This window comes from Vollenhovia emeryi, unplaced genomic scaffold (genome assembly GCF_000949405.1).
Source record: "Vollenhovia emeryi isolate VEMERY1.0 unplaced genomic scaffold, V.emery_V1.0 DF939224.1, whole genome shotgun sequence".
Classification (NCBI taxonomy): domain Eukaryota; kingdom Metazoa; phylum Arthropoda; class Insecta; order Hymenoptera; family Formicidae; genus Vollenhovia; species Vollenhovia emeryi.
Window position 1 is genome coordinate 48,466 of NW_011967142.1, and position 27,765 is coordinate 76,230.

Genomic DNA, 27,765 nt, shown 5'->3' on the forward strand with positions numbered 1-27,765 from the left:
TTTAAAAAATTTGAGAAACAACAAAATCTTAAAGAATTAAAACATCCGCTTACGTGTAGAATATTACAAAAATTCACAAAAGCGTTCCAATTCCAGCATTTTCCTGTTGACTTTTATAACACTTTTTAAATTTACATAGATTAATTTCTTAGATTCTGGCAGTTGTATTTTTTTTGTAAAATTATTTCTAGTAGGAATACATCCAGTAAGCGGTTCTGGTAGGATTTTACATCTAGTAAGCGGTGCGACTTTCGGCTTGGTCGTTCGCTTGTTGTGTACATGTGCCTCGCATGTACACAACATGGACACCGGTTCGTCTATGTACAATGGCCCAATACTTCCGGTCCTCCTAAAAGTTTTGCATTTTGAAGGCGAGTCATACGATTAGTGTCTTCCCGAAATACGAGTGATTCGAGTAGTGAAGGTGCATTTGTCATAAACGACACAGATCCCCTCCCACATTCTCATTGCGTTACACGTACGTGAAAAACTAACGCTCGTGCACATGTACACAATTCATTACGCTAATGTTTAGAGAAGCGCACGTGTGTGTGTGTGTGTCGTGTGGCCATAGGAATTTTCCAGAAAAATACGAGTTGCATCCGTTATTTAACTGCCGACACGACACGACGGTTGACGCGTTTTTCGCTCGTATCCTCTTTTTTTTTCCTACTTGTCACGCGTGCAGATTTGCCGATATTAGCCACGTGCATTAGTCAACATTAGTCAATGTTGACTAATAATAAGCGCGTTGCACGCTACACACCTGGAGACTACTTCCCTTAGATATCTACAACGTCAATGTCCATTTCTACCAATGTAACTCAACTTTAGTCTCTGTAGATTAGCTCTAATTTAATTTGCTTTTCATCCTTTTCTAATTTTTAGAACTGGAGAAGGATAAGAAATAATTGAACGAGATTCAAATTCAATCCGCATTGATAGAAATGGACACAGAGACTGCTGCTTTCAGCGTTTGTTAACGTTCTGAAAATTAACGGTCGGTTAAAAGTTCACAAATATTGAAAATAGTGGCCATAATGCCCGTTCCTAACTTTAATTATTATTAACTTTAATCTCGGTTCAACTCACTTTCTCCGGTTTTAAAAATCAGAAAAAGACACGCGATTGAAGTTCGGATTAATAAAATAATCTGTAGTGGTAGAAACACGAGCGTAAAGCACCAACGATACGTTGCTGACGCTCGTTCTTGGGACTGAGCGTTTTCGAGAACTCTCGCATCTCGAAAATTCTGAGTTTCTTGCTTCACATATGTTCGTAGGCAAGGCGAATTACTTATTTGTCCCTATATCGTATAGATTCTTTTATTGTGAAATCCCAAAAGACTCCGTTTCCTTTGTCCTTGAGAACAAGGCAGTCTCAAGGGAGTCTCGGGAAAATACTGCATAAAATATATGTTAAAGGCGAAGGCTCGCCGGTTTTTCAAAAAATTGTGCATGGAGGAAGCGAGAGAGGGTCCGAGCTTAAATTATTATCGTCTCGTTAACGTTATCGATGCGAGGAAATATCTGAAACATCTCGCACGCAGGGAACCAAGTTCTCTCTCTCTCTCTCTCTCTCTCTCTCTCTCTCTCTCTCTCTTTCACTCGTGTCGCGCGCAATGTACATTACAATAAACGAGCGTTTCTTTAAATCGTTATTCAAAATATTATTATCGAGGCTTTCCTCCGATCTCTCTGCGTCGCCGGAGAGTATACGAATAGCCCGTGTACGTTTATAATCCCAAATCCGCATTTTTCCCCTGCGTCCCGCATGCTAACACGCTAACGTTCTTATTTTTCGCTATATACGTATTTTCAACTTGAACATCCTTCTCTCTCTTTTAGCTCCCTTGCTCTTAGCCTCTTGCTTTTCTTCCTCTACGAATTTCCGGCTCCTCTTTTGTAGAGTAAAAATGACTCTCGAAAATTCTATTTTGCTATTCTTCCCTTTCAAATACGTTTCTATAGGCAGGACGAATTGCTTGTTTCTCTCATTAGTGTACTCTATATGTTTCTCGTTTAGTGAAATCTCACGAGAATCCATTTGCTGTACCCTTGAGGTCGTAGCGTCGAATCGCAGGAAAACTTAACATAAAATCTATTACAGGTTCGTTGAATTCAAAAGTTGTGGAAAGAAGGGTGGTGAGGGGTGCGAGCGCGGCTGGTCCCGGCATGCGCGTGCGCCGCGGTCCTCGGCGCTGCTCGGCCGGCGCTCGTGCGTCTTCGCCGAGGCACGGGGCGCGCGATTGGCGGCGCGGCGGCCGGCCGACGGGGGCCGGCCAATCGGCGGGCGCGTTGCACGGGCCGTGGCGTGGTGTTTACCCGACTGTCTAGACGTACGTCCATTGCGAACATCAGCAGACGCGAGTTAACATCTTAGTGAGCCGGTAACATCGAGGTTTGCTTGTCTCTATACCACCTTACCATCATGGGTGAGACGGAGAAGCAGCCCGAACAACCCAAGGCTGTCCAGCAGAAAATGGTCATCGGTGAGTGACGATTCGGGTAACCCGCGCCGTTATTTCCGCGCGCGCGGCCCCTCGTCGCCGCGCGTCCGTGCTACGCCGTCGTCGGCCCCCGTCGCCGTCGCCGCGCGTTCCTCCGCCCGTAATGGCGTCCGCGCGCGGCGCCGCGAGCTCCGAAGCCACGCGGCCCGGCATCCGCGGCGGTCCAGGGCGGAGGATCCTCTCGGCCGAGGATCCTCGGCGGCCCGGAGCCCCGTCGGGCGCGTCGCGCGCCGGCCATCCGGCGGGCGTAGCGCGGCCGCGAGGCGACACGGCGGCCACGCCAGGCCGCGCCGCGCTCGGGCCTCCATTTTCGCCGTCATCAGCTGATGCTTTCTCGTCGCCGAGCTACTCCCGCGGCCGCGACTCCTCCGCGGAGGCTCTCGCTCGCTCTTTCTCTCTCTTTTTCGCGCCGGGCGCCGCTCGCTCGTCGCGTCGCGTCGCGTCGCATAACCTGAAAACTGGCGGCGGCATACGGGCGCCGCCGCGAGCGAGGAAAGTACGCGGGCGCGATTTTCCGGAGCGTTTCCCTTCCACCGCCGAGATCCGCGGCGGATTATCGATCTCGCCCGTCCCCCCGCGCGTCGATCCGAAATATCCTCGCCCCCGCGCGCGCGCTCCACGTTTTCGTTACGTAAGCGCGTCGCCGCGTGCTCTCCTCGCGGCGTGCCTGGGCTTCGCGCGCGCCTCCGGATCTCGCGCACTTCCGCCACGTGAAGACGCTCGCGTTATTTCGAAAACCGTGCGGCAATCCGTTTTGCAGCTCCGTATTCTGCGAGACGTATCGGTAGAGCGTTCCCCCTTTTTCCCCCCTAGGGCGAGAGATCAAGTTAAAGATCGTTATATTAGTCCACATTCCTTACGAAATTCAGCGGAATTCAGGCCTGTTCTTTCCCAAACTGAAAAATCGTCGGAGATCGATTTCGAATTAAATTTCTCTCCCGATCGATTCTTACAAATTTTTCTAAAATACTATTAATCTACTTGTACGCGTCTTGTTATTTCGAAAACGGGAGGTCGAAGAGAAAATCATGTACAAAAGTCTGCAAAAGTTTTACAAATCGGAGACTCGACGGAATATATCGGTGGAATATTCCTTTTTTTTCCTAGAACGAGAGATCGTTAAAGATCAAATTTGAATCGAGTCTGCTTCCAGAAACTTCCAGCTCCTACAAATCTCTCTGGAATCGTTATGTTAGTCCACGTGCCTTACGAAATTCAGCAGAATTCAGGCCTGTTCTTTCCCAAACTGAAAAATCGTCGGAGATCGGTTTCGAATTAAATTTCTCTCCCGAAACGATCGATTCTTACAAATTTTTCTAAAATACTATTAATCTACTTGTACGCGTCTTGTTATTTCGAAAACGGGAATTCGAAGAGAAAATCATGTACGAAAATCTACAAAAGTTTTACAAATCGGAGACTCGACGGAATATATCGGTAGAACATTCCTTTTCCTTTCCTAGAACGAGAGATCGTTAAAGATCGAATTTGAATGGAGTCTGCTTCCAGAAACTTCCAGCTCCTAGAAATATCTCTAGAATCATTTTATCGTTGATCTACGTGTCTTAAAATTTCTGACGAGATTCAGCAGAGTTCAGTCGCGTCGTGTTGAGAAGTCGTCGAGTTTGAGCTAAATTTCTCTCCCGATTCCTATAAATTTCCCGAAAATGCTATTAATCTCCGCGCACGCGTCTTGTTGAAACGTTATTTTGAAAACGGGGATTCGAAACAGAAAATTACGTGCTAAAGTCTATTTCGCAAATCAAAGACTCGACGGAACGTATCGCTAGAACATTCCTTAAATTTGAATTCAGTTTGCCCCCCCGAAGTTTCCAGTCTCCTCTAAAACGGTCACATCGTTAATGCATCTCGTCAACATTTCCAACGAGATTCAATAGAACGCACTCAATCGCGCCTACGTTTTCCTAAACTGAGCCATGATTGAGGATCAAATTTGAATCCAATTTATTCTCCAGAAATATCCAATTCCTACAAATCTCTCGAGTACCGCCGGTCCATATTTGCACTTATTAAAATTCGTAACGAGTCCCTTTGCAATCGCGACCGTTTCGGTTTTCCTCGATCGCGGAGTCGTACGAGATCGACACGTTCGAGAAAGTTCGTCGAAGTCTGCCGAGCCTCGCGAATTTCGCCGAAGTTTATCTCGAAAATATTCGGAAACTAACTACGCAGATTAACACCGTTAATTTACGCGTCAGTCTGTGCCTGATTAAAATTCGCAACGTTCACAAATGTATTTACGTCCCCCGTCAGTGCCTAATTAAACCATTACACCTAATCGAGTTTTAAGCCGCCCTCGTGTCTCGAGATCGTCGTGATAGAAGGGTGCGTTGTTCACCTCGTCGATTGATCTCGGGCTTCGTTCGCGGAATATCGCCCGAGATTTTCAGAACACGCGAGGAATTTCGCCGCTACGAATCGCCGCGGCCCGATCCTATCGTCGCTGACACTAATTTCGACCTTTGTTTTGGGTTAGACCGCGCGGCAAGGTCGCGTGTAACTGTTGTGAAGATAGTCTTATCATCATATTTTCGTCGAAACGCGGGCGCTCGCGAGTGTACATGCGCGTAACATACGCCGCTCCCGAGGCGGAATTCGCGTCACCCCCGCGGATCCCGAGAACCCGGACCCAATCTTGCGCGTCCCCAAAGTCCCACGGCACGTCCGCTCGGGGAAATTCAGATCAATCCTTCATCGCGGACCGTCGGTCCCAATCGCCGCCCTCACTTTCCCGCCGATCTCGTCTCTCCTCTCGCTCGACTTTCCTCGTCTTCCACTGTTCCCAGAAATATTATTCGCCGTGTAAAAACGGCAGCCGTTTGTACCTCGAGACGCGCTTACGTGCTCGTAAACACGTGACAATAACGTGTACCTGCGGTTAAGCGCGTTATTTCCCTCGTCAAGGTCGCCCTCGCATTTTAATAATAACAATAAGCGGCAGGCAACATTTTTCCCCGGCTCATTATTCGTTGCACGCGACTCGCGAGCACCTCCGGGGTGGAGTTTCTCCCGCGTACTTACATTTCTTATTTCCTTACTCTCTTTCGCTCTTTCGTGTCTCACACTTCGAGCCGTACCGCAACGTATCGCGTGGCCGGTCATCCCCCCCGATTTTCGTCCCGAATCCACGACGGCCGACTGCACGCGCGCGCGCGCCCGCCACACACGTATCGCATATATCATGAAACCTTTTTTCTTTTATTTCAGCTAATAAGGTGACGGGAACTGTGAAATGGTTCAATGTCAAGAGTGGATATGGCTTTATCAATAGGTCAGTAATTATCATTTCGCAAAACTGCCTCGCGCTTTCTTCGTCTACCTTACCCCCCCCCCCACCTCATCTGCGATCGCCCCCTTTGGCAGATAGAGGAGAAGGCACACGCACACGCACCTCTACTCGCCCGCGCGCCTGTGCGCGCCACGTGCGTGCGCGTTGTGGGCGTCAGGGTTACTCATGCACTATTAATTTAAACGTCCATTTCGCGCCGCGACCGCGCGCGCGCGCGAGAGAGAGAGAGCGTCCAAAAGCGACGCTTTCGCGCGCGTTAACTGTCGCGCCCGCCGCGAAAAGTTGTTCCCCGCGTAAACGCGCGAGATCTGTCCAATTATCGCTTCCGCCGCTTTGTTTCCTTATCCGTAAGGCCGCGCTTGAAATTACGCCCGCGTTGCCCCGCGCTCGCCGAATAAATTTCCCGCCCGTCCTCTCCCGCGGCGCGTTAAATTATTCACGAGGAATGTTAACCGTCTGACGCGCACGTGGCTTGGGCCCTCGTGAAAATTTCAGCCCGCGCGTTAGCCCCGACGAGAGTTATTTGTCGAGTCCACGACATCGAGAGCCACGGCATCGAGTCGGCCCGTGCAATATTTCGCGCGCGCTCTCTCTCTCTCTCTCTCTCTTTCTCTTGATGAAATGTCGACGCGAAATACATATTCGTGATTTCCTCCAAGAAATCTCGAAGCGAAGCCAACGGCACGCGATACCATGTTTCCTGCTGAATTGCCCGACCAATAAGAACGCAAAGAGCTTTAGATCGGGCGGCTAATCCTGATTGGCTCTCGCGAGCAGTCCAGTGGGAAAAATACGAGTTTCAAGGCGTCCTGCGTCCACGATGCCCAGGACTCGGTGGCTTTCAACCGTTTCCCATTGTCGTCGAAGAGTCGCTAACATCCCGGGGGCTAAGATTCCGCCATTTTCGAAACGTCCGTCGACTTGGCCCAGCTTCGAAACCTTCTACCGAGCGTACCACGTGGTCGATCCCGAGTCTTTCGTGTCCGTTGAAACACGAATCGTTGTTTAAAATATCCGTCTCGCAAGTGACATTAATCTTGTCCTCGCCGCTTCGAGATCTCTCTCTCTCTCTTTATTTGCCGGAAAGTATCGAACGGATTGAAGGATGGCGTCTTACTCGATTACAACATTTAGGTCCGGTTTCCCCAACGTTGTTTAACTTGCAGCTTGGCTCAATTCATCCTCTGTCTCTTTCCAACCGTTGCTTCAGAAAGAGACAAACGCGACTCGATCTAGGACCGAAGTTAAGCGACGTTTGGGCGAGAAACCGGGCCTCGATTCCTCAGTGCTCGGTAATCCTGATCGGTTGAAGCGAACGGAGACACCCTGGTCCTCCGATTCTCGCGGGCTCGGGGGGCGTCGCGCGCCTTCGTAAATTGAAATTAGAATTTGGGACGCGAGGAAGCGTCGCGAGGGCTAATTGATAATGGCTACGGGGCGCACGGGCGAGTCACTAATATTAGGAAAATCGCCGTCTCCGCGCCGCAGGTTCGACCCGCAACCTCGACCTGGCAGCGCGCCGGCCACGGAAAATAGACGCTTCATTCGGCACGTGGACGGGCCCGTATAGGAACGCGGAGTCGGTCCCTCGCTATTTCGAGGTCTCTCTCTCTATTTATCTGGCGGACCGCCAGGAAGTTTTCGCGCTCGCGCGGCGCGGCGCTTTACGCGCGGAACCGCCGCCGCGGACTCCACCGGCGAGTCGCGCGTCTCGGAAGAAGGAATTCGCGCGACTACTCGCTCGTCTGCGCGTTCTTTTCTTTCCTTTTTTTTACACAAAAGAGGGGGAGGGAGGCGGAAGGTGCTTTCGCGCGACCGTTCTTGTTAGGCTCGGACGCTTACCTGCCCCAGAGAGATCTCGAATGCACTTTCACTGGCGTAAAACTGCGCTCGACGTGTCGCGAGACGTTAGATGTGACCGTTAACGGTGCAGCGGTTTACAGACGTGGCACGCTTTCCTCCCGGATTGCCCCGAAGAAATTGTCGCGTGGCGCAATGCTCTCTTTTTCTTTTCAGCTTCGAGTGTCCCCGCGCCTCTAGAGACATAGATGTAATAGATAGTTGCATTCCTCGTTTTAATATCGGTATCTTATCTCTTTAAGAGGCGCGTCCAGAAATAAACAAATAAAAGATAGTATATCGAAAAAATAGTGCTGTATGTTCTCGCGCGGAATAAAAACTTTCTACGTTTGGCGGGAGTTTTCCTCCGCTGTCTTTTATACGTGCATTCCGCGCCTCTTAAAGAGATTGGTAAGTTTCTCTACCGATAAAGTCGCTCGTTAACAAAATCGAACGAGCAGCGGAGACGTTGGACACGAGGTCTGTTCTTTCTAGCTGAACTGACTGCGCCAGTTCAGAGTTTATCTCTCTCCCTCCGCGTTGGAAGGAACAAGATAAACTCTGAACCAGCGCGGCTAGTTCAGCTGTAAAGACTAGACCTCGTGTCTCGTGTCCCCGCTGCTCACTCAAATTTCTCAACGAGCGGCTTTTCCGCGGAGAAATTGATCGATCCCTTTAAGAGTCGCGTTAAGGAACGTACATGTGAAAGATAGTGGAGGAAAGTTCTCCGTTATGAGACAGGATTCTAATGCGAGATAGGTTTCCAGCGTCCAGACTGAATCGCAAATCGTTTCCCGCAACGATGCAACAATCAATTTTCCGCCAAACAGATTTCACCCCAAGAAATTCACGGTGAAGCAAACAGACGGCGCCTATTAATTTAGCGGAAACTGTCTCGTAATAGAGGACTTTCCTCGATACATCTCTTGCGGAATACAAAGTGTTATCCATTTTTTGGAGAGGGTTCCAGCATTATGTCTCATTCAAATTTGTCAACGAGCGACTCTTCGGTAGAGAAACTTATTATCGATACGCGATTGTCCCCTTAGCAATCGGGATAATCTTCAAACTTGGAACACATTCGCAAGAGGAAGCCGTCGCGCACACACACACAGTGCGGCTATTAATAAACGAGAACGGAACCGAGAATCTGTCTCGGTCTCGCCCGGTGAGCATTCGGCGATACTTCCGGGACAAATTCCTCTACGAGTCCGCAAAATTAACAAATGGGGATTAGACACGACACCGCAGGGAATCCGTTCTTAAAACCGTCCGCTCAGTTGGAATCTAACGGCTCTAGCCGAGAATACCGAAGAGCATTGTTCATTCGCGTCCTACTCGTCCCTTTTGGCGAACTTGGTGATAACACAATGGCGGAGCAACGTTTCGCCTCAATACCCGTTGGATCGCGACCCATTAATTATTCGGTATCGATCTATATTCTGTGGCAAACAGTGAAATTTCCCTGCAATGGACTTCCGTTTGCGTAGCCGACATTCCAACGTCGACGAGAAGGTCGGCGTTTATATCGTTGCTCGAATTCGCGGGGGAGAAAATGACAATTTTTCTGAGGCTCGTCGCTCACGAAAGTGACCGGGCGAAAATTACGTGCGCCGAGGCCGCCGAGGTAATTCGCCGAAAGCTCGATTTGATTTCCGTACCTGATCCACCTTTTGTTAGCCGCGTGTGAGAAAGGGGAGTCGCCTGTGTCTAGGCCGTGCGACAGCTGGGCGTTTGTGTACGAGTTGTATTTTCTCTTTTAACCGCTGTGCACCGCGCGCGGTTCAACGACCTCTCTGCCCCGTGCTTTGCTCCGCAGCTTCATGGATTCCGATTACGTCTGTACGCCCGCGAATTCGTGCGTAGGATAGATGTAAATACGTGTCGTTACGCGCGACGCGTGTACCCCGCGTGCGCGGGGCGGAACCTCGTGGAAAATGCGCGCGGATCACGCGGGGTCCCGTGTCAATGCGGTTACGCGGTGAATTTCATGAGCGGACGGACGCGATTATGCCTCCTTACAATTAAACGAGTGCGTGACGCGGTTCTTGTTTTTTTTCTTTTCCTTTAACGCGAACCATGTATTAAAAAATGGACATTTGGAGCTTCTACGAGTACGACGTTGCCAATCTGCCATCACGAGCTCGCCTACGGAAATAATTGATGGTTACTGAAAACATTAAGTTATTAAGCAATTACAAACACTGAGTTCTACATGAATTTTGAATATTAGCAACCTGAAGATTACCGAAGAAATAAATCCCCGATTTGCTTTTAACACGATCGTTGTTCCCGTCTGTTTCAGGAACGACACGAAAGAGGACGTGTTCGTGCACCAGGTAAGTGTCCGGCATTTAATTACGCTAATTAGCAGTACTTTGTAAGATAACTCGCTACATGTCGACGCTATGTGTAATTGCAGTCGGCGATTGTTAAAAACAATCCCAGAAAAGCCGTACGCAGCGTGGGAGACGGGGAGGTTGTTGAGTTCGACGTTGTTATCGGTGAGAAGGGTCACGAGGCCGCTAACGTAACCGGCCCAGCTGGTGAGGCGGTGAAAGGTTCACCCTATGCCGCGGACAAGCGTCGCGGATACCGCGGTATTCACTGGGTGTATCCGAGACGTGGCAACGGTCGACCGCAGAATCGTAGGTCGCGGGAGGGCCAGGAGGGCCAATACGACGCAGGTACGCCGGTCTGCCATTCGTTTGAGTCGCGATTCGTGTTTGTGTTTCTACATTGAAGAAGTACATTTGTCCGCTTGACGGATTACAGGAGAGGGGAAAATCGGAGAGGACGCCAGTGCCGACGGGGGCGGGCAGCCCCAGCAGCAAAGACGGTACAGACTCCGCCGTCACTATGACGGATACTACCGCGGTGGGCGTCGGTCCGGGCCGAATCAAGGGCAACAGCAGGGGGATGCTGGCGAAGGTGGTGAACAAGGAGAAGGAACCGGTGGCGAGGGTGGCGCTCCGCCGCGCGGTGGCGGCCGCGGACGCGGTGGTCCATCACGACGTTACTTCCGCCGCAATTTCCGCGGGGGGAGAGGCGGTGGCCCGCCACGACGTCCTCGCAGTCAGGATGGCCAGGTAAGGGTTAGCATCTAACCCTAGCCGAGTTAGAGTATTATTAATTATTACAACGACTGGTAGACAGAGATGTCGATTTAAACGTGTTAATCGGCATGTTTCCCGAATCTCGCGCGTTGTTTCATCCAGAGTTCCGAGATTGTATTTATTCCTTTTATTTCCGTGAATTGTATCATATCGAGCAGACGCTCGAGACGCTCCTTGAGGCAACGGTTATAAAAAAGAAATTGTGTAATTTCCACAATTAAAAGATTTCAAAGTCGCTATTTCAATCTAATTGCTGCTTGTATCAAAATCGCAATATTAGTTTGAAATCGAAATAATTTGACATCGGTTAATTTCAAATTATTCGAGAAAAATGTTTCGGTTGTGGAAATGTCATGCTTTTGTATAAAAAATTTTTTTATATGATTTTCCTTCGTCGGTTGAGTCGTTTCGAGATACGCGACCTTGGAACTGTAGGTGAAATGCCCTGTACTTTTTATCTGCAATCGGTTTAAAACAATTGTGTTCTGCTGTACATTAATTTCTATTACGTCAAACACGGTTCACCACAAAATTCACCTCGGTTGCTTGCACCTAAATGGGGTACATCCCTTTGTTACTTCTTTCTGACAACAGTACTGCATTATTCCATAGTAATCGACGGACTTTGCACATTGTAAACGTTCATTTATTTCAATTTTGCATTCTCGCAGATGATAAATCGTGTTTCTCAAGTCTGAAATAGCTGTTTAAATCTGCACGGTAGTTATTATAATCAAAAGAAAACTGAAACTCAGTAGTATTAGGCTTACAAGAGAATTGTCTTAGATGCCTTCCCCTAGAAATTATACTCGTATATTTACAGCAAGATTCTATCATTCCCTCTTATACTAATGCATCATCCGCGCACGGAGTATGTGTTCTGTGCTGTTTGTGAATAACTTTTTTTTTATCACACTTTGTAAAACAATAAAAATATTTTTGTACGAGCATCCGAACGAATTCTCTACAATCGGCCAAGGCCGCACCCGCATATCGAAAATTGGGTGTATTGCGAAATTAGGTGACCGACGACGACGCCGTTGGCGAGAGCGCACAGCTCGGTAATTCGCGGAGAAATCCACGACCGCGTTACAGACGACGATCGGTGAGACAGCCTCGTGCGACTTCGAGCCAACAGACGAACGCGGTAGAGAACATGCCATCTGCGGACACGAAACGCAAATCCCCCAATCCCGCTTCCTCCCCCGTCGCCTCTCTTCGAGCACGAGTCACCGATATCCCTCCCGAGTCCTGCGACAAGTCCACCAAGGTATTGTTGCTTCCATCCTTTCTTACTCGGAGCGGTTACCACACGCAGACGTCAGATGACACGTGTTATCTTAAGATATCCTTTACTGACGGCAATTAACGCGGACGCTCTTACCAATCTGGCTCGTGAATATGCCTTTTCGTGCGAGTGTACCGGCTTAACGAGAACCAAATGAAAATTTACGTCGTCGCGATACAACGCGAATCGCCAGTTTCGCTTTGCACTACGTCTTCGTCAACTGATTGCACACGTTAACATTAATTTTACTTTCTCGTGCATTTTAAACGCGAGTTGTAATCAGAGGTGAACACACGAGCCTCTCGGAAGCCAAGCTGATCTCGATCCCGCTTGCCACACTCTTTGTTAATCTCAGCATCAAAATATACAACTGATTTACAGCTTCGATTTACTTTACAATTCATTTCGCGGAGTTGACCAGCTTTCGGTTTCCGGGTGGCTCGTACGTAACTCCGACGTTAATGGAGTCTCGTGAAGCAGTATAGACGTGGGATTTTGCAATTTGATACGAGCGAGAGAGAAAGCTTTCGATTAGGCGACTGCGAATGCGCGATCCGTCGAACAAATACAGAGCGGTAGCGCTTTAGCACACACTGTTTGCACGTGTCTCTTTGTACTCTTTTCAGTCGGAGCAGAAGTCTGATGCACCTAAAGATTCGGATGCACCTGCCGCTGCCCCTGCTCCACAGGTAAAGTCGCTTTGTTTTTTTTCCCCCCTCCCCCTTCTTTCTGATCTCGCAGAAGCCCGTCTCGGTTGCCGCAGTTTTCACTCACTTACACTTCCGGCATTAGGTGCGCTCGACGAGGCCAGATCTTCCGATTTATTTTCTTGCTGTCTGTTACTCTTTCGTTCTCGTTTTCTAGAAGGAATTGCATTTCTCTACGCATAGCTCTTACACACACACACACACACACGCACACACACCACACACACACACACACACGTGTAGACGATTATAGTAAAGATATCTTCAAACTACGCGTCGCATAACTGCTATACTCTCGCGTTATCGTCCTCGCGGTACTCACGCAGCGAATAATGTTCGTCAATTGTGTATGTTCGCAGGAGAGCCAGCCGGTGCAGAACACCACCACCGAAAGCACCGCCTAACTGTGAATTTAACGCGCTATTACCGCAGGACATCCTTTCTAACTACATATAACACCAACACCCGTTATACACCGCAGCATCAAGAACTATAAAACAATTTCAACAAAAAAAAATCTTAAAAAAGAAAAATATTATAACAAAAAAAGCAACAAACACTACAACACCTCTCTCCACGGCCACCATTTAAAATATGAGTGAAAAGTGAGGGGTGTACAGCCGCGCCTAATGTGCCCCTTTTCAGCGAGATAACGGTAGCTTCTTCATCTTGAGAATCTAGGCTAGGGCAATCTAGTATCTAGACTCTTTAACTTTTAGCCGTTTCGCTGAGAGAACTCATTAGGAATGGCCGCGTGCTTCTCGTTTCGGGAATTTTTGGACAGAAGGGTAAAGCAATCACGGGGTACGGAGCGACGAATTCGAGCGCGGCAAGAGATAGACCTATATATATACACACATATATATATACCTTTTTGTTTTTGTTTTTTGTGTATTTCTTGTTTCGTATATTACTTCTGATTTTTCTCCGGCAGGGCGTATTATAAATCGTTTCACATACATACGCGATATTTGAGTTTATTGCTACATTTCCGCGAGCTTTCTTCACTTTCGGCGACTTTTCCATCAAAAGGAGTAGTGAAAACCGATACGTGGATACTGCTGGTAAACGAGAATCCCGCCTGAACATTTGCCCGTTGTCTCGAAGTCGGTCGTTTCTCTTCGGCTTATATTTCGAAATTGATGAGCTTACCGTATTGCTTTACTTTCACTCATTCAGTATAAGAGTTGGCGGCACCGTCACCACATCGTTGTCCTCGAGTATTTTCAAGTCGCACTGCCAATTGCAGGGTGACCGCATTGTTCGGTAGGCGTCGAATTGAGCGCGCAGTACTTGGTACTCGAGGACGACTATGCGGCCCGTGGTTCCAATTTTCTTATTCATTACTCTATCCGCTCTATCCGATAAAACATTATTGTAATAGCATTTATCATGGTCGTATTTTTACAATTGTTAATATCGGCCCCTGGTGGGTCACCAGCGGTATACTATTAATTAGCGATTATTATTTCGACTCTAAGCATTAGCCAGAAAATTGGGCGCGAAAACTCGCGAGGTGTCACACGCAGCGAGTTTTCCTCGCGAGCAGCGCGCGAAGAATGTCACATACGTGAAATGTGGTTCCGTTCTTTTTTTCGACAAAGTAACTGTGTACACTTGTATTCTTCTCTGCGTTTGTGCGTGTTATTGGGCCAAAAGGCACTTGTGTCCAGTCGCGAGCGGGACGGCTCCTCATTGTGATACCTCATAGACTTAAGCGCGTGTATAAATCGTCCGGTCGTTTCTGGAATTGACGTCGGTCGCACGTGCACCGGGCAAGTCGTTTTTTTTTTAAACATTAAATCGCTGACCGCTTGCATGCGGTAATCGACTCGATTTAACTTTACGGAAGCCGGGCGTATCACGTACCATCGGCTCGACCGACAATACGAATATCGTAGACTGTCAAGAGTACGAGGGACAGCGCGAACAAACGTAAAAACAATATCTTTTCATGCATGTAAACAATTTTTAAAATTTTAGTTTGTAGTATCGTCAACAGACGGACATATAAAATAAATATACCTTCTAATTTGAGTAAAAAAAAAATGAAAAAGAAAAATTGGAGCATTTCTATATTTGGCAAAATTTCATTGGCATCTGATCTCCGTCTATATCCAGGCGACACAAAGTTCATTAACGGCACCGCGAGGGTCCACTAGAGTGACAAATCCTAAATCACGTCCTCGTGTCGTTTGGATGTAGCGTCACCGATGTTACACGGTGTTTATTGTTTCCGTCGTCGTGTAGTAGTTTTGTACTCGTCGACCGGTGATGCGCAAAGTGTATTCGCGAGTGCGGGACGATTTTCGGATGACGCCGCGCGCGGCAAGACGCGCCCGGCGTGCGCGAGATACGAGCGGGAACGCATTTTTTTTTCCTTTCGAGAGAGAGAGAGAGAGACGCACGGGCGTCTCGTGAATTTTATGCGCGCGACAGTTCGCGCGTCGACGGATATAACATGCATAATCGCGAATACAATTTGTCCCACTCGCCACCGCCTATACGCGGTGGGCGCGCCGGCAGGAGGATTCCGCCCAGAGACGTCGCCGTATATTATCACCATGATCGTCTTTAATTGTGTCTCACTGTCCTTACCACGTCCCGTTTGTCAAGTAGCGTTTGCCGCGCCACCAAAACCCGAGTGTGTTGAGTCTTCGTAAAATTGCATAATATCTTTTGTTTTGTGTAAGCGAAAATCTGGGAGATCGGGAGGTTCCGTCTACCTCGTCGGAGGTGCGAAACGCCCGATCGGTCAGGGTTAGCGGTTTAAGGGAATAATAAGAGAAGAAAAAAAAAGAGGGAAGAGAGCGGGAGAGAAAGAGAGAGAGAGAGTGCGTGCGTGAGTGTGGTGCCAAGTGGAGAGAGATAAACACGCGGTTACGTTACGGCGGACGCGCGTTCGTGATATTTGTATGTGCTAGCACTTTACGACCGAATAGCGGAGCTGAAAGTGAAATAAGCGAGGCGATCGTAAGCGCCGATCCCATTCCGAAGTCGCCGTAATGTTCCTTTTTTTTTTCGGTCTTCATTCGACTCTGCGAAAGAAAACCCAGCGGACGCGAGAGATGCTTATCGATCGACGCGTCACCCCCCGCGTTTTCCGCTTTTCTATTACACCGCAATCCGCGTCCGCTGGGACAAAAGCCCGTGGCGACTCTTCGGGCCGCGTTGTTTAACGTAATCACCCTCCGTTGTCTAACGTAACCGCGCGTTCCCACGAAAAAAAAAAACACGGTAGAAAGAAATATACAAAAAAAAAACGCAAAAAGAAATCCAAGCGAGAGACGGCCTCTCGAGACAGCGGAAGGGAGAGAGGCGCGGAACAAGCAAAAATTTTCAAGCGGCACGGCCGAGCGTGGGCGTGCGGTTGTAACTGCAAAAAAAGAACAATGCATGTGTTAACAGTGAATATCAGAGTTAAAACGAAAACCAAAAGCCGTGAGGACTAAAACCCGAAGGAAAACGAATCACGAGCGAATCCAGCAGCTAAACTTCACACACGCGGTTAAATAAAAAAGAAAAGAAAGAAAGCACACACACACACAAAGGAGGAAGAAGGAGAGGAAAAAAAAAGAACACCCGGGGTGCAGTAACCGAGAAAATCAGTTTGTGTACTTCGCCGTTCGGATTTATCGCCGTTGTCGGGACGTCTCGACGCGGCCGTCAGTCAATCGCGATCGCGTACATGTTCGTTGCGAAAAAGTTGAGAGACGGCTTACGATCGGGCGACGCGGAAAGTTTCGCGGGGAGGAGAGTTCGATCCGCGGGGGCGCGCGCGCGGTCCATTAGCCGCCGAGCGCTCGGCGGGGCGGGCGGGCGGGCGGAGATTTTCCCCGGCGAAGCCGGGGGTGCTTCGTATGTTAAACACGGCTTCCCGGCCGGGAAGCGCGGCGAGTCCGCGTCCCGCTCGAGATTCCCGCGCGACGTACGAGGCGTCTCCGATCGCGATGCGCCCGAGGATCCCGCGGTCCTCCGCGTTTGCAAGATTTCGCGATTTGTCATCGGCGCCTCCCCGGTTCTCGTCGCCGTCGGGCGGGTCGGGCGGAAAGCTCGCCCCGCCGCCGGTGAGAGGATCCCCCCACGGGAAGGAAGGCGGAGCCCGCGGTTCGGTCGCTCGAAATTCGCGTCGTGTCCACCCGGGCAAAAACACTCGCAATAAAAAGGGGACTATCACGTCGCGACAGTCAATTAGATCCGATTCGAGTTTCGCGCGAATAAAGGCGATACTCGAGTTAGATATATATACCGCGGGAAAGAGAGAGAGAATGAGACGGCGACGTGGACGAGAAGCGAAAGAGAAGAGAAAAAGAAGCGAAATCCCGATCGAGGAGACGTTCAACTCTTTCGAGAGATAAAGAAAAAAAAAGAATAAATAAGAGAAAATCCATCAAAAGACCTCGACGGACGCCGGGCGCGACGCCGTCGTCGTCGTCCGAGCGTGTCCCCGAGATGCAGTCGTCCGTCGACTGACTCCCCCCCCCCCCACCCTCCCCCCAATGAATTTTGTACCGAAACGTGAAACTCTAAATGCTAATTTCATACACGGAATTTAATTTTTTCACGAGAAACATGTGCATTATAAAAAATAAATCCACCAAAAAAATCGCAAAAGTTACAAATCGAACATGCGTTCTGCTTTCATTCGAGCGCCCCTCCCCGTCGCTGCGATCCCGACATCCCTCATTACCCTCGATTATCAATCGTGTAAACAACACGCTCGCCAAAGCGCGAGGACGCACCGGCCGGTGAGTCCCGCAATTTTATCGAGAAGGTAATTAACGGTGCGGGGGATGCGTGCCGGTAAAAATTTAATTTCAAGCTAAATTAAATAGCGGAAATATGCGTGCGTGTGCATCGATACGTTTTATTCGATTGTCCGTATCAATTTGTCCGCCGTGAAATTTTCCGAGATTTGCAGCGCGCACTTGAAAATAAAACGGCACGATCCGCGGCCGCGGAATTACAGGGAACGGAGCACTGCGAGTCCGCCATTGAATATGAATCAGATATTTAATCTTTAATTCCGCCGCGGAGGAATTTCTGAGGTAATGCAATTGACGAGTCCTCTCTCTTCCCCCTCCCACCCCGGCCGGAATTGTACGTACGCATTTCACATATGTGTAATTTCAACGCGGCGATGTTGATCGGGGGAGCCCGGGAGAAGTTATAGGTATAATGCATTCCCGTCATGGAGAATTTCCAATAATACCCGGTATTACGGCGGCACTTAATCACCTTTCGCAAGGTATATAAATTAATTTTCCGTCCCAGCGTTAATCTCATATAGCAACGATCAGCAGTAACCCGTACCCGACACCATAATTGACACAACGGATTCGGCTTCGACATTACAGATTCGTCATTATGAATTATAAATCGCCCGGTCCACGCGCGCGCGCTTTAACGATTACGTTAAATTCTGCATTTATCCGCGTCGCGAAATGCATTGTCCATGTAAATCTCCACGCATGCGGGGAAAAATTTTTTTTTTTAATTTTTGAGAAACGTGCTCTTTGAACCCTGAGACGGACGGCCTCCGCCTCGCAGCTCCGCCTGGAGAGTCCCTGGCGTCGATACGCGGGTCGAAGATTCGAGGACCGTTCGGCAGATCGCGGGACGATTCTGGAGGTTTGCACACTTTTTGCTAAATAACACCGTCGTGTCTTTCAGGTATAAAAATCTCCGGTCTACAAACGATGTCGTTTTTACGCGAAAGACACAGTGAGACCGATACGTCCATACAGCATGTCTAAAAGACGTCTTAGTCCCAGTCTACAATAGACGATTTAAGCCGTAAGCTTTAAGAAACTGATCAATCACAGTCAAATAGCGTTGGTCCGCAACCTTGCTTTAAGTAAGCTGTAAGAAATTAACCAATCACAGGCATTTATTCCCGTCGCTCTCACCTGTGGTCGAATTGGTGAGACGCCCGCCTAGATTGTAGGGAGGTCCAGCAGGTTCAGGTACAAACCCTGGCTGAGGTAATATTCTTCGCAATAAATGTTCTGTATTATTAAAAATGCCAGGTATGGTCAAGGAAACACTGACGATTTTAATTTTACTTTTGCCTTAGCCGGTCTTTCCGTGTACGATCCGTAAGGGCCATCGCACACAAAATTGCATAGCTGCATGTGCATAGCATGAAAACTGTTTAAACCAACGAACATTGAGCATTGAGTCGCCATACTGATTTACATGAAATGCTTATTGGTCTAGACTGTCTTGCGCTATGCATATGCAACTATGCAATTTTGTGTGCGGTGGCCCTTACGCAGTCGGTGATGAAGACGGAATGATAGACCGATCTGTAATGCGAATCCTAGAAAAACGATAGCATTAATTTGCCAGGCAACGCGCGCGTGTCCAAAAAGAACATTTTCAAAGGCATCTTTTTCTTAAAACATCTTAAAGACCTTTACCGATAGTTTTAGAAAGTCCTGTTTTCAAGACTTTCTGAAGCGACGCCTCAAAGTTACTCTTTATACTTTTCGGAGCGTGCACAACTGTTTACGTTATCCGCCGCATTTCATGTAACATTAATCGATGTTAATTGATTTTATTACATTTTTTGAAGATCACAAAATATCATACGTACATTATTCGCAACGCGCGCGCACTTGTCTAGTTATGTAAAGGTTAAAATATTAACAGGTTCTTACATTAAAACAATATCCATGTAACACTTTATATATGCGTACATATATGATCGTAGAAATTGGGGGGATTCGCTGGTGCACTTATCGTATCCGCGATACAGATATTGCGCAGTGCACTCTCGAAAATAACGACTCAACATGCCGTTGCGGAGCGGCCAGCGATTGTCACGAACGGAAGAAAAAGGTTAACGGGTTGTGTCGGATTTTGAGTCCCTTAATCCGGATATATATATAATATAATATATGTGATACGTGAGCGCGCAACCGCTATATACACCCCGACAGTCTGCACGCATTTTGTGCAGCGCGCGATGATAAATACACGGCCCATCGTGCAAGGGAGCGTCGTCTGCGAGAGAAAAACCATTTTGCTAAACCATTTTATTTTTAAAAGACAAAAAGGGACCAGCGGAAAGAAAATAGTAGAGATCGAAGAGAGAGAGAGAGAGAGAGAGAGAGAGAAAATACTTTAATTATTATAATTTGAAAAGAGTAGAATGGAGAACGAGTGCTCTACTTTATTATTTCGCTGTAAATAATTCTTGGCGTTCTCCGAGGATGGAGGGGGGAGGGAAGGGGAGGTCTATCGTAAATACTTCCTCGACGTGGTTGTTAAACGAGACGGAACCGGGATTTCTTAACGTTAAGATTGGCAGAATTCCATGCTTTTCGCGATCGGCAGAACGAGAGGTGGGTGCAAGAGCAAAAAGCCGTACGACTTATCAGAAACTCCACCCCCCCCCCCCCCCCGATCGTATGTTTTCACAGATAGGGATACGATACACCGTGCGAACGTGCGCGCGCACACACACGTACACACAGGTGTATACACAGCGGAGGCAATCAGGAGAGATCTCGGATGAACCAATTGATTGCCCGCGCTCTGTGTGCAGGCGAAATTAAAAAAGTTGGCTTCCAGGTCGACGCCTCGGTAAACGCCTCGGCCGCTAATTTCCCCGATACCGAACATCTACTCGCGCAGCCGTTTCACGCTCGCAATATCAATTATCGCTATCTGCCGCCGTCCGTGCGCCGATAATCGTCGCGGGTACAAGGGACCGCGGGGGAGCGGCGCGGTGCGTATGTATGGGGCGGGGTAATAACGCGTGCAAATTGTACGACGTTATGCGGGCGACGTGACAACGTTCGCGCGCCGGACGGAATCCTTTTCATTCTACATCCTCCTCCCGCGGCAGCTTTTTATTACATTGCCCGGGCGATTTTATAAAGGCGATAAAGATAACGTTCCTCTCCCGCGCAGACTTCGATCCGGATCGCAGTAATCTGAGAAAGGACCGTGCCGCGGAAAAATCTCGAGCCGTGCGGCACGGCGGCTTTCAGCCATTTAAAGCGAAGGGTGGATTATTAATAAATTTTTACGAAAGTAAACGGAATATCGTGCTCGAATCTTGTTTGTTAAGGTAAGGCGGGGAGGGGGGGGCGTTTCACTCAATTAGGGAAAATTTTTCGAAAGAGGAACTTTTCAATTTACTCTCTTAATTTTTTTTTCGAGTGGAATCTCACTCCTTTGGAGCGTCGAAGGAAGGGTTCGGCAATTGATTGGGCTCTCGAAAACGTTAACAAACAATACATTTTCGTCGAGAACGCGAATGTTGGCCGGGGTGTACATACGTTTCGGCGTATCGCAGAGTGCGCCGGGATCAAATTGCGTCCGGCCAGCGTCCTACGATCAAACGCGATCCTCTTTTATTCGAAGGGCATCTTCGAACCGCCGCGGTCGCCCGCGTGGTTACAGCTTCCGTTCGAGTCAGCTTCCTTCTCCGCTCTTCAAAGCACCGCCGGTCGCCAAGTATTCCCGTAGTCAGCCAGACAGGAGCTTAAAGCAATTTCGGCCAGGTGTGTGTCCCGATGCGGCGGACAGGCGACTTGGTGAAATCTCTTCAGGGCGTCGCAGAGTGTCCCGATCGCCTCGCCGACCCTCTCGTCGTCCATCTCGGCCAATCCGCGGTCGTAGAGAGCCTCGCACTCCCGTAGGCACGCGAGCCGATCCTCCAAGCAGATTTTCTTTTGACAGCCCGGGCATTTTATCAGCTTACCCTGCCGGGCTGGCGAATGCACTCCGCTGCATCCTGCCGTAGGACACCTTCGGGGTGGGGCAAACGTCAAAAGGATACCTCGCGGATTCTCTCTCGTAGCGAACATTTTATTACGGTGTCGTCGGCAAATATTAATCAGATTGTTATCGAAATCAAAATCGAGCTGGAATTTTATGTCGGGAGGCTCGACTTATCCCTGGTAGCAAGCTCGCGTTATTTTCCCTCGCCATTTCCTCGCCACTTCGACGTCGAAATAACGATAAGCGATGCCAGCTTGCTACCTGGAATCTTTCGTTTCGTGCACGGAAAAGAAATGCCGTTGAATTAAAAAGCATAAAGTTGCCTGAGTTAAACGTTAACGTCTCACGGGCTGCCGCAAACATAAATAATTCGTTCAATTGTGTTTGCCGTGGATTTTCATTTTAAGCATTCAACTATATATCCAGATTATTAAGACATCTTTCTAATGCTTCTCATTCGTTAATACTGATGCTGTTTCAACGATTTTATTTCAATTGCGCTGATCTTGTTGGTACATCATTTTTTTTCCGCGTAATTAATTTCTGCAAGATTATTCCTCTATCTATAAAGATATAATTTTTTAAGACGCTAAGGAAAATGCAACGTAAATAAAAATAATTTTTCTTCTTATCTTTGCCTTGCAGAAGAATTTTAAAGCCACGCTGTTTTTAACGACAATTTGGAATCGTTTTTTTCCTCTCTTCAGTGCGAAAGTATCAAAGATTGTCTTCTGTCGCACAGTTCCCTACTTTTTTGTGTCACATTCGTGTATGTTCGTAACGAAAATAAAAATGCTGAAACGTATACCGTTTGTGACCGTCTGAGAAACGTGGCTTTGTCATCCATTCGGCGCGCTAATATTCCACGCGAATGTAATTAAGGATACAGCATATCAGAGAAAAAAAATTGCGAAACATAAAGATGCTTTAGCGGGTATTAAATCCCCACCCAAAGAGTGAGCCGCTGAGACGTCAACGGGGACGCGCACTTAAAAGAATTACATTTGCGTTAGCGCGACGATGAAATAATTACTCGTAATTGAACTTTTGTCTGACGCTCTCAGAAAGGAACCCCCGTGGTTTATTTCTCTAAGAGAAACACCGGGAGCCCGCGCTCCGTTGTTGACGTAAAAGACGCAACGTAACGAGTAGTGGTGCTGCTACCCAGAAAATTACCGCGAAACTGATAAAAGCACCTGGCCGTGTCGTTGGAGTTGGTATAAGAATCTTACGACGACGAACAGAAGTACCTTTGACGACAGGAGCTTCTTCCCTTTGAAGGAACTCGCCTCATCAGGACTTGCGGTTTTTAACGATCTCGAAAAACATCTGCTAACTCTCTCCCACTCACCCGCGCTCACTCAGTCATTTACTCGCCTCATACTCACTCTTCTTTTTTTCCCCTCTTTCGCTTGCTTGTTATTCCTCCCGCGTGATATTCTCGGTGCTTCTGCTCGTTACCTTGGCTTACCAACGTCTGCCGATTCTTTTCGACGCATTTAAGCCGGGGATTTTCGGTTAAACCATGCGAGAGAAAGAATTAAGCGTCTTAATTAAAACGCGCGGCGCGCGACACGAGGCGCGTACGTTTCCGCAGACGTTGGTCGTTAATGGGTAACTTTTTTTTGCATTACTTCCGATAGATATTACTTCGCTGATCCGCCGACATGGAGGGAAAACTTAAGCGAAGCGCCGATACGATCGTTCGTTTAATTAAATTAAATTACTCCGTTAATGAGCTTGATCTCGGGGAATTTAAATGGACTTACCTCAACCTGACGGAATCGTTCGTCAGATTCTCAAAGCGCGGCCAATCCTCCCGGCAGGCTTTGCACGTGCACCGGAACCAGTACCTTCCCGCCAGTGTCCTTTGACGCTCGGCGAGGGTCCTCTTCGTAAATATCGGCCCGTAGTTTTCGGCAATAACGTCGCCGGGCCGCAGACCGCGGACCGCTCTTATTACGATATGCCGGCCGACAAAGTATCTGCAATCCGAGACAAAAGGAGGATTCTAAGGCCCGGTCTATGTAAGTCTATATATTCTTGCGTTTAGGCTGAAGTGTCCCTCCGTCTTACAACGCACGAAGTTTTGGCACCGCGATATTCGACAAAAGACGATTCTAGATGCGAGAATTTTTCATTTCAGATTAAACTACTCCTTTCTCTATAATAAACACGATTGGCGCTATATCGATCCTATTTTATGATACATTTAACGAGTTGTGTGCCGTGAGTAAGAAGTCAGTACTACATGTCGGTCCTTTTTCTTCCACCCAGAAAGGAAAAGGATCAACATACAGTTCCGACTTTTGACTAACGACTAACAACTCATTGCCGACCAGGCCTAATACCGTCCCCGTTAACGTCGTAATGGAAATTAACGCGTCCGCTTTCGGGGACGCAAGTCGTCCGCCTCGATACACGGCGGGTACATCAGCTAATTATAGCTGAAAGAAATTTTCATTCCGGACGGCAGCGACAAATTAAAAGTATCAAATTCGGAGAGTAAATTAAATTGCATCTTCCGAGGGACGTCAAACATTTACAGGGAAAATTGTACAAAGTCTACACACGTTCCCTGGCAGTAAACGTTCAATACTTTTCGTTTGTACACCTAATTATATTTTTCTACATTTATGAATACCACCGGCGCAGGCCCCACTTTCATTATTTAGGTAGTTTATCACAATCAAGCGGACGGTGGCGAGCTCGCGCACATATTGCGTTAAAAGTCGTTAACCGGTCCCCATCCGAAACGGAAGTTATTATCAAGTATACGAGTTAATAAATCGAAAAACGGGGCGGGCGACGCAATCACTTTGCAATGAAATAATAATCGTAATCATCACAATAGCCCCGGCGACGTTAATAACGCGAACAGTAACAATTTCCGCTCGTGCACCGAGCAGTGCAGACGAGTTTGTGACATTACGGAATAATGAGCGCGCTGGTGTAATTTCGCGTATAATGGCCGCGACCCACGAAGTCATCACAGAGGCGCTTTAGTGCTACCCGAAAATCCACGTACTTAATTAGCGTTAATAGATTCGCGGTGGAAGCATTGATATATTCCCCCAGGAGGAGAACTTAATTCCCGGATTGCGTCGTTTCAGCTTTCACATTCTTTTCCCCCCCTTACGTTAAATAAATTACTCTTATCCTTCGATTTACGCGGTGTTCTTTATACGCGCTTCTTTGTTCCTTCACGCGGTAAAAATCCCTCCGTTTTCGCGCGAGACGAAACTCAAAATCGAATAGAAACAAATATGAGAAGCTACACCCTCAGAAAGGATTTCTGTTACCGAGACAAAAAATATTCTTGACGCATTTATATTTCTCACAACCCCCATTTAGTGTAAAAATAAGACGATATCAAAATAAAATCAATAATTCTTATTCCCCTCTATCGAATTGAAAAAGATTGACTTACAGTATATTGAGACAGGAGTAACTTATATAAATGTAAGTTTATATATTTTCGCGTTTAGAATAAAGTGTCCCTCCATCTTACAACGCACGAAGTTGGCACCGCGATATTCGGCAAAAGACGATTTTAGATTTTAGAATTTTTCATTTAAGATAAAAATATTCCTTTCTCTATAACAAATATGATTGGCGCTATATCGATCCTGTTTTATGATACATTCAAGTGTAATAGCCTTGGACCCGGGAGTTTTTTCTGTGGATGTAATCTTGCTGGTGCATATACATATTGTAGTTTTTCTCTTATGTACACGGACAGAATTTTCTCTTAAAATTTATCTTGAAAATTATGTAATCGCGGGACAATATGGCATTTCAAAAAAAACTCTCACAAAGTTCTTCAAAATGTTGTCCCACGGCTACGCGATTTTTCAGGGTAAATTTTAAAAGAAAATTCTCTCCGTGTATTCTTTGTCCTACTGCGCGTGAAAAAGCCACGTGGAACGAATCCGCGGGGCAAGTCGAGAGACGAGTGTATTTCGAAACGAACAGTCGTCTTCCTTGAGCATCGGTAAAATTGCTTACTTAAAAGAAACGGACTCGCGAGGATTATTTCGTTTTCTCATCAATTTCGTCGGTTTTCCGTAAAGAGCTCGCAGATTCATGTACTTAAATTCGGTGAGAGCGAGAGAATTTGTTTTGGCGGAAAGACAAAGGAGAGTTTTCCGGCGACGAAACGCGGGAAGTTGTTGAAGGGCCCCGGGGAAACTTCGCTTAACAGACTGCGGGCGGTCGCGGGTCGATTAATAATTCGCGCGCGATGACACAGGCGATTGTGTACCGTCTAGTTATACTAATTAGCTCTCTCACGCCGGTCTACGTCGCGGGTCTGTTCTTTAAAGCGGCCACGTTATTAATATGCAAATCAGCGCGAGTCATCGTCTCGCCGGGTTCGACGAGACGGGTGTCTAATGCGTAGAAGCACCCGGTCTTATGCATCTTAAAGGAACGGTTTTTTCCTCGGGAGGACGTCACGTCTCTGGTCGCGAGAAGAGCGACGACGAATCGATCGCGTCAAGTTTCTCCTCTGTTCGCGAGGAGTTTTCTTTTTTTTTCTGGAAACGCACCCTCCCGAAAAATATCTTTATCCTCTCCCTTGCTCACCTCGTCACCGCGGGATAGCAGTCGTGATTGAAACGGGCGACTGTGGGATAAATCGCCACGCCGAGGTAGACCGGTCGGCTGCCGCGAAATCGATGCTCCGCGCTCGCTCGCGTCTCGAAGAACTCATGGGCGTTGAATTGGAGCAGCTGCAGGTTCCTTAGCAGCAGGGCGGCCACGGTGATCTCCTCGGCGCCCGGGACTTCTGCGAACTCGCCAAAGTTTCCGATATTAGTGTAGCTCCCCCGCGTTCTGTGCATTCCTCTATTCTCTCATCCTCCCCCTGTTCTTAGCTTCCCGGCAAAAACTTTCCGCGACTCTTTCCGCTGAACGCTGTTAAAATTACGGTTTTACGGCGCGAGCGGATGGACGCCGCGCCACCGCCGCGCGGAGAGAATCTGCTGAATCGAAAGTTCGCCCTCCGCGCGAGCAAGCACATTTTTCTCCCCACCTCTCTCTCACCCTCCCTCTCCCCCTCGACTACTCCCGATTCGGTAAATTATCCTGAAAGTTAAATACAGCCCCCGCGAGAAAGAGCGTACGTTACGGGTGTAAAGTGGCTGACGATAAGTACCGTCGTCCGGCGTGGGGCACGCGAAGAAGCCGACTCTCTGCAGGCACTTGAGCAGGAAGGCCGCCATCAGCGATCTCTCCAGGAAGTCTCTGCTCGCCCGTCTGTCCGCGTGCGTCACCAAGTTGTACGCGGCCACGCTCTTGTCGTCGCTCTCGCGAGGCTCCTTTGTGACCTTCTCCTCCATCATCTCGGTAATTTCCTCGCCTCGTCTCGATTCCTTGAGTTTCCTCCGCCTGACTCTCCTTTTCGCCGACCTGCTGCTCGCCGGTGATTTCATGCCGTGCGTATTCAGCGCCTCCGTCGCCGGCGTCGTCGGCGTCGTGGCGGATGTGACCGCCGCAGGCGCCGCGGCCTTTTCCACGACGCTCTTCTTTAACTCCTCGTAGATCTTCAAACACTTTTGCGGGCCCTCCTGCGTCACCATCCGAAGGGCGACCATGCTGAGCACGCTCATGCCGGAGCCTAAGGGAAGGAATTTAAGAGCGGCTTGTAATTACCCTGTGAGGGTCTTGGCCCGTAGGGCGCTCGAGATAATGCCAGGTCGCGCGCGTGTAAAGTGCGGCTTTTACCTGGCGAGAAAAATACCTCGGTGTGAATACGGTCAAGTTTATTATTTCGCTAATTATCGCCTCGCGGGTCTATTAAGTCTGCATCAAGCGTGCGTTCGGCACGCACAACGGTACTCTTCGCAACAGACTTGAATGGCGTTTCGTTAGGACGAGCGACGTAATATCGATTGTAATATTCTAATATTAATATTCGTAATATTCTACTTTTCTGTATATACAGGGTAAGTCTTTCCATATCCGACAAAATTTTTGAGAAGGTAGAACGGATCGAGATGAACGGAAAAGTCCTGTACCATTTTGCAATTTTCGTAATAGTTAACGAGTAATTAATTATTAAAAATCGTCTTAGGCCGGCCTACCGCCCAATTCGAGCGCGTGGCAAGATGTGACCGCCTGGCGATCGATATTGCTATGCGCATATCTCGCCACGCGCTCGAATTGGGCAGTAGGCCGGCCTAAGACAACGATTTTTAATAATTAATTACTCGTTAACTATTACGAAAATTGCAAAATGGTACAGGACTTTTCCATTC

The 27,765-nt window shown here is 48.2% G+C and overlaps 2 protein-coding genes across 3 annotated transcripts in view; one reads left to right on the forward strand and one right to left on the reverse strand.

Annotated features, from left to right (window-relative positions):
- The first annotated feature begins 2,318 nt into the window (after positions 1-2,318).
- On the forward strand, positions 2,319-16,317 carry LOC105560716 (nuclease-sensitive element-binding protein 1). Of its 2 annotated transcripts, XM_012010068.1 has the most exons (7): positions 2,320-2,491; positions 5,738-5,801; positions 9,964-9,997; positions 10,081-10,345; positions 10,434-10,747; positions 12,689-12,751; positions 13,129-16,317. In XM_012010068.1, the coding sequence occupies exons 1-7, from the start codon at positions 2,431-2,433 to the stop codon at positions 13,171-13,173; spliced, it is 846 nt and encodes a 281-aa protein (XP_011865458.1). In that variant the 5' UTR covers positions 2,320-2,430; the 3' UTR covers positions 13,174-16,317. The 2 variants fall into 2 exon arrangements, with proteins under 2 accessions (XP_011865459.1, XP_011865458.1); XM_012010069.1 differs by lacking the exon at positions 12,689-12,751 and having other exon boundaries at positions 2,319-2,491.
- Positions 16,318-19,312: 2,995 nt separating this feature from the next.
- Positions 19,313-27,765, reverse strand: part of LOC105560717 (SET and MYND domain-containing protein 4) — a 40,418-nt gene continuing 31,965 nt past the window's right edge. Inside the window, exons 6-9 of the mRNA XM_012010070.1 lie at positions 26,664-27,125; positions 26,093-26,294; positions 23,275-23,490; positions 19,313-21,532 (exon numbers count right to left, since the gene is read on the reverse strand). Coding sequence (XP_011865460.1) covers positions 21,217-21,532; positions 23,275-23,490; positions 26,093-26,294; positions 26,664-27,125 — 1,196 coding nt within the window. The 3' untranslated portion in view covers positions 19,313-21,216. The remainder of the gene's footprint in view (positions 21,533-23,274; positions 23,491-26,092; positions 26,295-26,663; positions 27,126-27,765) is intronic.